General features: G+C 44.2%; 1 protein-coding gene across 1 annotated transcript; it reads left to right on the forward strand.

Annotated features, from left to right (window-relative positions):
• Positions 1-8,961: 8,961 nt before the first annotated feature.
• On the forward strand, positions 8,962-11,662 carry LOC147901327 (putative cinnamyl alcohol dehydrogenase 1). Its single transcript, XM_087376062.1, has 6 exons — positions 8,962-9,438; positions 9,566-9,679; positions 9,772-10,002; positions 10,622-10,907; positions 10,998-11,148; positions 11,290-11,662. Exons 1-6 carry the CDS (start codon positions 9,347-9,349, stop codon positions 11,490-11,492), a joined length of 1,077 nt encoding a protein of 358 aa, XP_087232188.1. The 5' UTR covers positions 8,962-9,346; the 3' UTR covers positions 11,493-11,662.

An 11,662-nucleotide genomic window follows, 5' to 3' on the forward strand; every position in this document is an offset into this window, starting at 1 on the left:
CGGAACTCCAAAATCCCAACCGATGAGTGAGTAATGGGAGTCAACATTTATCCACTGCCATGTGGCATAAATCTAAGGTTTCAAAACCTTAGAATGAAAAATGCATAACAGAGAGACAAAATCGAATACACAAAGATCTATAACTCTGAAAATACTCCACCGAATCACGCAAGAACTGATAGGTAGGAGTATTTGGGCATCCGGAACACAATGGGACAGACGGTTTTGGAAACCGTGGTCTCAATCACTAGGTCCAACACACGGACTGAAAAACGTTTTTGGAAATAGAGCTATTTGTAAACTGCACCGGAGTGTGAATGATGAGCAACATAGAAGTTTTAGGACCTCCTGTGTCCACCGGAACTGATAGATCTGCAAATGGTTGCCCCAAACTTGAGTTCCAACACTCGGGCAGAAAAACGTAGGAACTGACACAATGAGTCAGAAATCCAATGAAAAATCCCAGATTCAAGAATGAAGGTGTTTCCAAGCTCCTGAAGTGAAGTGGATACCAAAAGCAAGCAATAGTTGCCTCTACAATCAATACGGAGTCTCTGTCATCGAACGGAACAGGGAAAAGCTCAAAAAAAGTCTTTTTCTTTGAAAACACTTAACAGGCTCTCAAAACCACTTCGCAAAACCAAAGTGACTTTTCCAAAGGTTCCTCCAAGGTCTCTGCACACTCAAATGGAAGTAAAGTCACCCACAAAGCTTCCCACAGAGCTTCTCCTTCCTCCCATAGAGCTAATGAGCTTCTAGGCATTTACGCAAGCTTAGCTAGATGACCCGGGCTCTGATACCAGTTGAGAGTGCTCTCAACGGAAGCAAGAACAAAAGAGGGAGAGAGAGAGAGACAGAGAGAGAGAGCCACACAAGTTTTGGTAATCTTCTTTTTCATTCATTGATATATGTGTTTGAGTATTGTACATAACCGGGGTAAAGGCACAGTGACCTTTAACCCCCATAGGGTGGTGGGTGTGGGTGGAGGGGATGGTGGAGGTTGGAGGTGGAGGGGGAGGGGGGGGGTGGAGGGGTGGAGGTGGAGGGAATGGAAGGGGGGGGGTGGAGGTGGAGGGGATGGGGATGGGGATGGGGGGGGGTTGGGGGGGCGGGGTGGAGGTGGAAGGGGGGGTGGAGGGGTGGAGGTGGAGGTAGAGGGGGAGAGGGAGGGGGAGAGGGAGGGGGGCGGAGGAAACTTGATGGACGGAAAACTTTGATGGAAATCCTAAGGGAGGAAGAGATGGTCACCTGAACACTCTCCAAGTCTTTCTCGATGTAACGAGATTGTTGAAGACGAATGGACGGTGGGTGGATGGCTAGGTTATCGTTGTGAGATGAGCTCGAAGTAACTCACCGTGTGAGGATGGGAGTAGGGTGGCGGTCGATGGAGAGGGAGGAGTGTCCTGCATAGGGCTCGGAATGGGGAAGAGGATGGAGGCAAGATGTGAAAGAAGAAGAATGAGGGGATGGAGTGGATTTTTATAGGAAATGGATGTAGGTTTAGGGTTAAACCCTAAACTCTTCTGGAGCTGTAACTTTTTATGGTTAGCTCGGATCGCTCTTCTGTAAAAAATGAAATGATTGAAATTGCAAACTCTACACATTCGTGTCCACTACCTAGCCTGAAATTTTATCAAGTGGCTTCTTTTTAAGAAATAAAGAAAGTTTCTTAAGGTAGTAACCCAAGGTTGATGCTTGGGGTTTATATGTTTGGCAACTGGCTAGAGTTGGAAAAAAATTTAGTCTCCTTGCCCTTGAGTGTTATGTTCATGAAAGTTCATAGTAGTATGTTTTTTACACATACCTGCATATGTTACTCATCGTTACTTGAGACGCTAGTCTCCCCAGCAATGGCGCCAAATGTTGGCTCTTTCCCACGGCTTCCGTAGGAAGAGCAAGATATTCTCAGTATGCAGGATTCCGAGGCTTTTTGTCACATACAAATATATCGGGGTTGTCGTTTGTAGTATATGTGTAGGTTAGGACCTTGAGTCGTATTCCGGTGAAAGACGTAGGCTTAAGTGTGGTAAGCAAACATAGTGCATGCGTGTGTGAAAGGAATGTGCATCACCATGGTTGAGGTAATGAAGGCTTTCGCCTTCATTGGGGGTTGAAGGGTTTAGGAGGAGATTAAGGGTTAGAGGAAGGTTCAAGGTTTAGAAGGAGATTCCAAGGTTGAGAGAGAGGTTCCAGAGTTTAGAAGAGGTTCCAGAGTTTAGAAGAGGTTCAAGGGTTAGAAGGAGGATCCAAGGTTCAAGATAGAGTACATGGTGGTGGAGAACTCATCTCCCTCATAGATCATGGAGGCTAAGGGTTGAGGAACTAAGGGTTTAGGGGGAAGGAGGAGGAGGGAGGAGGAGGAGTTGCAAGGTTAGGACATGCTTTTGGTGTGGAGTGCAAGGAAGCATGGACACTTGAGACAATTGCTTGGAATACCAAAGTAGAATTCAACACAATGTCCCAAAGAGTGTGGGCTTCATTCCATTATGGGGTATTTATGCAAGCTAGAGAGCTTCTCTCTCTGCATGTAGGAATTGTAAGACACTCTCTCTCTACATGTAGAACTTGCATATAGAAGTTGCAAGTTGCATGTAGGAGTTGCATGTAGAACTCACATGTAGAACATGCATGTAGGAATCACATGTAGGACTGGCATGTAGGAGTTGCAAGTAGAAGTTTCAAGTAGAACATGCATGTAGGAATCGCATGTAGGACTTGCATGTAGGAGTTGCATGTAGAACTCGCATATAGAAATCGCAAGTAGAACTTGCACGTTGAGGATTCCTAAGGGAGATTATTCCTAGCATTATGCAAGTACAAGCGGAGCTTTGCCGCTACTCTACACACACATTCTGTACTACCTAAGTCCATGTTGGCACAAAGACAACACCCACCGAAGGGATCGATGAAATTTTGCACGGATTTGCGGTGCTGACACGACATGTGCTGAGCAAAAATTCACAAAATTCTAGAGCTACTATTGCAATTGGGTTCCAAGCTCTTAGCTAAGGTTTAGCAATGTCTCAAGCTTCCTGATCGTGAATTTTGGTCGACATTGGTCCATAGAAGAAGCCGCATTCGTCATTATTATTCACGATTTTGCTAGTGCAATGCTGGGCGACATGGCACGATTCTTTGCAAATGCTTCCTGCTGCTGCTGATGGGTGACTACAAGAGCTTTGATTTCCACCTGAAAGCCCTCTAATTGATGCACCGAATCTCTCCAATTTTGGTCTACATTTCCTATTTCTTCAATTTGGGGGAAATTTGGCGGTGATGGTCAAAGTTTGACTATTTCTTACAATTGACCATCCAAAAGTTTTCTCCTCTATCTGTTTTAGTTCCCTGAACTCTGATTTTCAGAAATGTATTGATTTTATACCATGTATTTGATTTATTTTGGAGCTCTATGCTTGCAAAAAGAGTTTGACCATAGTTGACTTCATGTTTGACTTGGCATAATGCCTACTTCTCAAGGGTGCACAAGTGTGGTTTCAACCAAGAAAACCAAGGAGGAAAATCCCAAGGAAGAGAAGACAAGGAGGCCCAAGTACAAGGTCATCAAGAAGACACTACTGACTTACGAGCCATATGAGCTTCTATGTACAAGAGTAGACATTGCCCTTGTTCTACTAACAAGTGGTAAGACCCTCTTCATATTTGATTTAAAGTTGAAGTCAACCTGCTAGAGGCTACTCTTTTGGTAGCATACTTCATTAAGAAAGGAGCAGTAAAACAAAGGAGTTGTACCAACAATGATATGCTTGTGCTCTCAGAAACTATGAAGACCAAGAAGAAAGAACTAGACCAAGATGTTGCAAATACCTCTACCAATGAGGAATCAACTGAGGAGACTTTCATTCAGGAGGACATTGGCCCTAAACTCTTAGATTAGGATTGTGTTTGGAGTCAATAAGGTGCTCTCCCATGGATAGTCCATCCTAAAATGATATGTTTTTCCTTTAAGTCAGTTGAGTGTGCTTGTTGTTCATGTACTTAGTAGTTCTAGGGACACCACCCATTGTAAAAGAAGAATCCTAGCAATGAGTCACAGGCTGGGGCCATGTGTGTTGCCACATGATGGTGGGCAAGCCATGGAGCATCCCATGTACTCCTGTCGAGGGATGAGGTCATCAAGGGGTGTTAGAACAAATTCATATTTTGGGCATAGCATATGGTCTAGACATTATTGATTGTAGGACAATGTGTGAAGTTGTGTGAGCACCTCAATAGTGAGTCTAGTGACTTGGTAGTTAGGTATGTCAGGTTAGTGTGATGTGTGGATTGGAGTGATCATAGGAGGTAACTGATTGAGCTAATTATGGAAATGATTGTGGATCTGAGATCTACCAACATGGAGGTAGTTTTCTATATATGTAACCACTCATGAATAAAGTGATGTTCAATGTGCATCAACATTTGCCTCATTATCTCACTGTTCCAATAGAAGCGTGGCAAAAATCATTCGTTGCTCATCCTCTCATGCGGTTCGCAGAGTGGGAATTGAGGTGTTTGATCCTAGCAATGTAATCACGGAGGGATTCCTTGTCATTCTGTTTACTTCATATAACAAATTAATCGGGCTCCACTTATGGGTGAACCCTACAATGAAAGCTTTCCGTAATGCCTCCTAGTTGACTTTCTCTTCCGAGCTGAGGGCCCTATACCATTGGTCTGCCTTGCCATCTAGACTGAGGCCAAAAGCATTAACCATTTCTACATCTCTAGGAGCATATTTCTCGAATCGCTCCACATGGGAGACCGGATCTCCTCCCCCAAGAAATTTAGTTATCAACTTGGAAATGGCTATGGGTCAACTCCTAGAGGGATTGGTGATCCCTACTGGGAATACAAGTGCAGCCGAGGGTGGGGCAGCCTTCCTTCCTAGTGTGTTCACCAAGATGTGCATCACCTCATCCAATAGCACCATTTAGGAAGCTGGTGAAGGAGGCGCCATTGTGGCCCCAATGGGTCGTAGAGGCAGCCTCAAGCCTAGCCCTAATGGTGGGATCCACTGAGGTTCTGGTACCGACGTTGGGGTTGTGAAGCCTGCTTGCCCGTACATTGGGGCTGTAGCAGTGGGAGCAAAATGTCAAACTCCGGGAGGAAGCAGGTCACTAGGCCTCTGCATGGAGGTTCCTTGCATCGGACAGTAAGGTGGAGCTTGTGGTGCCATGTAGCCAACGAATGTCGGGGGCGTCAAAAGTTCATAAGAGTTTCCCTCTTGGAAGTCTCGTGCATTTCCTCGGTGAGGGTTTCTCCCTGTGAAGTCCCTCATCCATGGGTCTCTATCATCCGTGCGTTCCGAGTCAGGGTCCCTATGGAGACTGTGGGTCCTGAGTCCACAAAGGCAGCCTCAGTCCCTACCTGTGGCTCAGGGGCTAGTTGCTTGTTGACCTCCCCTTTGTGTAGACATATTGGCGAAAGGGTTCTCCATGTTTGCTGAATCCATTCGGCCCAACCGTCCAAACATGTTGGATATCGTACCTCTTAACCTAGAGGCTAGGGACAAGGAGCAGGAGAATTAGGTGAAGCTAAGCTAGTGTAGGGGGATTTGGAAGCTCTTGGGACCGCGGGGTCGTGCATTTCCCCATTCAAGCTCTCCATCTTGTCGACTAGAGGGATCCTCTCATGACATTGAGGCCCTAATCCTAAGCATAGTTCGAAACACTATCCTCGAGCTTGAGTTCCTTGGACGAAATTCATCCAGACCTCAAGTACATGTATAAAATCTCCACGGAGGTAAACTCTGCCTCAAATTTAACTCTATAATTTTTGACAGAGGGTCTATTCCTAGAGCTATCCCCATGGTCGTAGGGTTAGCTGTAGGGCGATGGGCATAGGGATAGACTATTGACACCTGTGGACAGGTTGGGTTGGGTATAGTATGCCCACGAACCTAGGGTTAGCGCTCAAGCAACGGGCAACGGGATGATCAGGTCGACGGGATGTGAATATGGCGATGGTCGGAGGGTTAGTTTTAAGCCGACGGGCATGGGGATAAACTTTAAGCGATGGTCGGTGAGTTAGCGGCCTCGGAAGGATGTGAGTATGGCAACGGTCATACGGTTGACAGTAAGCTGATGGGTTGTGGTGGGCATAGGCTCAAGGCCATAGGTCAACGCCTGCTAAACCAGTGGGATAGCAGATTCTGACATGTATTAATTAAGGCGGCAAGTTAGCCGATGGAGAATTGTCAAGTCGTGGGGATAGGAGCTAAGCCATCGGGTCGACATATGTTTGACCATGGGGATAGTGCTAAAGCAACAGGTCATGGGGGGATAGCGCTAAGGCGATGACACGTGGGGATAGAACATGTCTGAGAACACGAATTTTTTTTACCTTTGTTTGGTGATTTCTAGTGATTTTTGAGTTCTGGTTATATCTTTGAGTGTTTGTGGGTGCTATACACAACCTAAACTACGTACACTAAGCAAAAAAGAGCAAAAAACATCAACTTTTGGTGCACAAATGAGAGATTTCTACATGTGGGACTGTCAACACTCAATAACCACTTCGAATTTGAGCTTCCATCTTCACTTTTGGGGGTTTTTGTTGGAGTTCGCTATCACACGCACCTTAGCAATCCTCTAAACTAGCTTCCTATCAATTCAAAACACTAACAAACATAAAAAACAAGCTTCACATGATCAAAAATTCTTTCCAACAGAAAATGATAATTTTCATCTTTTTTTCCATCCAAACACACACTTCTTCACTCATTCCTCTACTATAACTCCACTATCAAAGCTCCAAGTTAAGATTGAAACAATTAGCAATGGGTAAATGACAAGAGAAGGCAAGTGCAATGCAAAAGCATACTTTGAACTCCCCGGTAGCAGTACCAAAGGTGTTTAGTCTCTACGGTGACTCACATGTCGTGGGGATCTTGAAGGAATGCCAATGGAGCCTCCACTCCAAGCTACTTCTTGTGAGAGCAATGCAAAGCATGAGCCATCCGCAAGTGTCAGTCGAGCGGCTCCCGGATTGTTGTAATGTGTTCCCTCGAGAGAAAGAGGAAAGAGGGAGAGGGGAGAAGAGAGGGACAAGGGGGGATGGAAGAATAGAGGGAGAGGGAGAGGGAGAGGGGAACGGAAGAGGGAAGGGGGATGGAGTAGCAAACACAAAGGCACTACAAGGGAAACAAGAGAACACCCAAAGACATTCTTCAAAGAGAAGAGGGAGCTAATATCCCAACCCTTTTCCTTATGCCACTCTCTCTCATATCTCTTTTGTTACAACCACATGGACCCATATGGCGCCAAGGCATTCTCTCGACCTCCTCTCGTCTTCAAATGGCTCTTGTGTTATCCACTTCTTCCATATGAAGATTTTCCAATTGTGTCTTGAGGTTAAGATGTGTGACCAGCATCTTGCTCTCATAAATCGATGTTAGCATAGTCCACATCTTATACGCATCTATCATGTGCATCACATATGCTACTGCTTCAAGCACCATTTGCTATTGTTGTGGCCAAGTTGCCTACTCCTCAAACAAAAGCTTACTATAGTGGCCAAGTTTGCCTAGTCCTCAAGCTTTGTCTTTGTTGTTGTCTATTGGTCATGACACGTTTTATGTTGCAGCTCCTCCTACTGGCTTCACTTGGTTTGTAGTATGCACATGGTTTTGTGTTTGTTGGTTGCCTCAACTCTTCTCTTTCATAGGATCTTGTTGGCTGTTTGAGCTGATTTCCGAGCATAGTGGGCTTGCTTCACTATGAGGGACTATTAGGGAGTCACCTACTCCTCGGTTTTCTCATGCCTCCTTGTTCACTAGTGCTGAGTGAGATTTTCTCTTACTACAAGATTCCTTTGAGCCCTTTTATTAGCTTTCTTCTTCTTCTTAGCTCTTCCTCTTAAGAGCCTTGCAAGCTCTTTCTTCTACAACGAGCTCTTTTTTTACACAGCTTGGCTTCGTTCTTGTATGCTTTAGGTACTTGCAATAGTCCTTACTTCAAGCTAGAGGTTCTCTCAAAGCTTCTTTCTTAGAAACTCAAAATGAAGGAACTCAATGACTTACAATAGTCCTTACTTCAAGCTAGAGGTTCTCTCAAAGCTTCTTTCTTAGAAACTCAAAATGAAGGAACTCAATGACTCACGAAAACTCACAAATGAAAAGAAACATTTCTCTTAGTAACCTTTCCAATATATCTCTCTTTCTTTTCTCTCTCTCTCTCTCTATCTCTCTCTCTCTCTCTCTCTCTCTCTCTCTCTCTCTCTCTCTCTCTCTCTCTTTGGCTCTCTCTTACTTCCCCATCCCCCTCTAAGGGCAGCATTTGTTTTCTCCCAAGAGCTTAGCTTAATCGAGTCCGACTCTTCCGCCACAAATTCTAACAATGATTTTCCACCATCATGGGCACCAAGCTGTGCTAACTACCCTGGGGGGTAGGCTTATGTAAAGCGTTCACCTTTTTGGAGATGGTAAAATTAGGTGAAAGGGTATTTTAAATTTTTTGGCACTTGGAATTTCATGATTGGCCGTGTAATTGATATTCTAATTTCGTATCCTTATGTTTTGCTACTTGTTTCAGTGTCAATATGGCATTTGATTGTTTCTCCCCCTTTCTCTCTCTCTCTTCTTCTTCTTCTTGCTTGCTATTTTTGTCCCCATTTTTGGCCTGTCTCTTCTTCTTCTTGCTTGCTATTTTTATCCCCATTTTTGGCTTGCCCCTAGCAGGTCTAAGTGATGGTGCTTCGTCTAAGAAGCTAAATTTCTATTTATGGCCCCATTGTTTTCTACCCCTCTCTCTCTCCTTCTTATGTCTCTCTCTTGAAACTAAATTGGCCCACTCTCTCTTCTTCTTGTGCTTCTTCTTCTTCTCAACTTTCAATTTGCCCGGGGCAGGCCTCTTGAATGTATTCAACTTGTTTTCTCCCCCTTTCTCTCTCTCTCCCCATTTTTTCCTCCCCCTTTCTCTCTCTCTCTCTCTATATCTCTCTCTCTTCTTCTTCTTCTTCTTCTCTCTCAGCTTCAGGGCAGGCCCATTTGAATGTATTCAGCTTGTTTTCAACATGTTGCCGGAGATCACTGTCCCCTCCGTGGACTAGTTCAGCGATGGATTAAACAACTGCTTAAAGCGAGAGGCAAGCCAATGTGTTTCAGCCACATGAGAGAAATATATTTATTGGAACCTCGTTTTCAATGAGTTGAAACGTCATGCATGACATAAGGTCCGTCACGTTGTTGTGCTCAACGTCGCTCTTTGTTAGGATATATTATTCGAGATTCTTTATCTACGCCTATATCAAGGCGGGCATTCGAGTTTGTTTCCTCTGAAGCAGTTGAACTCTGCCCCTGTCATTTCGCCTTAGTCACAAAATCCGTTCGTTATCTGTATTACAAGAAATGACGAGCTGTGGTGACGCCAATGGAAATTGTTTTGGTTGGGCAGCTCGTGATCCGTCAGGAGTTCTCTCTCCATTTAAGTTCTCCCGCAGGTTGCTGTTTGAGAAACTCTAGTTTGTGGTTCTGAGAAAGACAGATTGGTGTTTCTGCTGTATTGCCCTTTTGCCCTTCAGTTGACTCTCCTTTGTTCTGTGGCTCGCTTTTGTTCGCAATTTGCAGGGCTCCAGGTCCGCATGATGTGTCGTATAGGATAACCCACTGTGGCGTGTGCCATGCCGAACTGAATTGGGTTCGCAATCTCGTGGGCACTACGAAATATCCAATTGTCCCAGGGTAGCTGAAGCTTGTGAATATCTTTGTCTGTAACAGATCTCTGCATATGCAAATTTAGACGCTAACGCTACCATTGATGTGTACTACTGCAGCCATGAAATTGTGGGAATTGTTACGGAAGTGGGCTCCCAAGTGTCTCGTTTCAAAGTTGGTGACCGAGTCGGAACAGGGCCTTATTGTAATTCCTGTCGCAACTGCGAGTCTTGTAACGATGGCATGGAAAACTACTGCCAGAAGGGACCCACTTTCACGTATGATGGCATTGATGAAGATGGTTCAGTCACGAGGGGAGGTTTCTCTACCTACATTGTTGTGCACGAAAGGTAAAGGTTATTGATTCACAGCAAGGTTACTTGAAAACTCTAGGATTACACTCCTCGAATATAGGAGAACCTTTATGTTGCCAAACTGGAAAGTCCCTTGTTCTCCCATTCTAAGCTCCTCCCACCGACTGCTTGATATTTGACCGTGCCGACTTTTGTGGCCTATTCAAAGCCTCCATAAGAATTGTTGTGTAGACTTTTGAAGTCTACAGAAACAAAAATCTGAATTTGATACATTCTAGTCTTACAAAAGTATATATATATATATAGACTTTTGTTCACCTATTCAGAGCCAGGGACCATTCGTACTTTACTTCAATAAGATTCCACTGTACAAATCGAAACAGTGATTTTTCCAACTTGCATACCTTCTTGTTCTTAAGAATGCAATCGTCTTGACTACTTCCTCCCCCCTGCAACCCCTTTTCGATGAACCTTGTGGGTAGCAAAGATCCAAATATGTTTAGATGTATTAGACTAAGCAGAGGTATCACACGGCATAGCTTTTCTTCATGGGATAAAGGTGTATGCATTGCAAGGATCCAATGGGGGTTGCAGACAGATCAGGGGATTATCTGAATGGAATGATAGTTTTTATAGCCATGTTGTTACTATGCAGATATTGTGCGAGGATCCCAGATCATTTGCGCTCAGAGTTTGCTGCTCCTTTACTATGTGCTGGCCTTACTGTTTATAGCCCAATGACACGCCATGGTATGGCTAAGCCAGGAAAAACAATTGGAGTATTGGGACTTGGAGGTCTTGGTCATATGGCCGTCAAATTTGGAAAGGCGTTTGGGGCAACTGTAACTGTGCTGAGCACTTCTCCTTCCAAAAAGGAGGAAGCCCTTAGTGTTTTGGGGGCTGACAACTTCTTGGTGACTTCAAATAAGTCTGAAATGGAGGTGAGGACCTGCATTTACCCTCTCAGGCACCCATCTTCTCGACAGTTGATTCTTAAATACTGATATATTTAATGTCTGAAACATCCACAGGCTGCAAGCAAAAGTCTTGATTTTATCATTGACACAGCTTCTGCATACCATCCCTTGGACCTTTACCTCCCACTTTTAAAGACTGGTGGTGTCCTTGTTGTGGTTGGTGCTCCGCATGAAATGAAATTCAGCCCTCACCTTTTGTTTATGGGTAAGTTCATTTGAAAAGATTGGTTCAGAAAAGTATATTAATAAATATATCATGCAGGACTCTATAAAATGTGAATACTACTGAAGACAACAAAGGCAAACTGTTACTCACTGAAATTTTATTTATTTTTTCCCATTGCAGGAATGAAATCAATATCGGGAAGTATGATTGGAGGAATGAAGGAACAAGAAGAGATGCTACAATTTTGTGCAGACAAGGGAGTGGTACCCATGATAGAAGTCATCCACATGCAATATATAAATGAGGCCTTGGAGAGGCTTGAGCATAATGATGTTAGATATCGCTTTGTTGTCAACATTGAGGAATCACTCAAAGTCGAGTAGGTTAATATCCGAAGAATTGAGTCGACCTATTGTTGAGTGCTTAATATCCGACAGGCATCCACTTATGATTTTTAACATCAGTATGTGTGACACATTTACGTGTTTGTGACTTATGTATGGAGCTTCTTCATGAGCCTGGAAGTGTTGGAGTATACTTAGTGATTATTCAT

This window comes from Dipteris shenzhenensis, chromosome 6 (assembly GCF_047967505.1).
Source record: "Dipteris shenzhenensis isolate YYH24624 ecotype China chromosome 6, Dip_SZ_1.0, whole genome shotgun sequence".
Classification (NCBI taxonomy): Eukaryota; Viridiplantae; Streptophyta; class Polypodiopsida; order Gleicheniales; family Dipteridaceae; genus Dipteris; species Dipteris shenzhenensis.

Bases quoted from the DNA above. Each gene is read 5' to 3' on its own strand.
- LOC147901327 (XM_087376062.1), top strand. From the start codon at position 9,347: ATGACGAGCTGTGGTGACGCCAATGGAAATTGTTTTGGTTGGGCAGCT. The intron at 9,439-9,565 runs GTTGCTGTTTGA...CGCAATTTGCAG, and splicing joins CCATTTAAGTTCTCCCGCAG to GGCTCCAGGTCCGCATGATG. The intron at 10,003-10,621 runs GTAAAGGTTATT...GTTACTATGCAG, and splicing joins TACATTGTTGTGCACGAAAG to ATATTGTGCGAGGATCCCAG.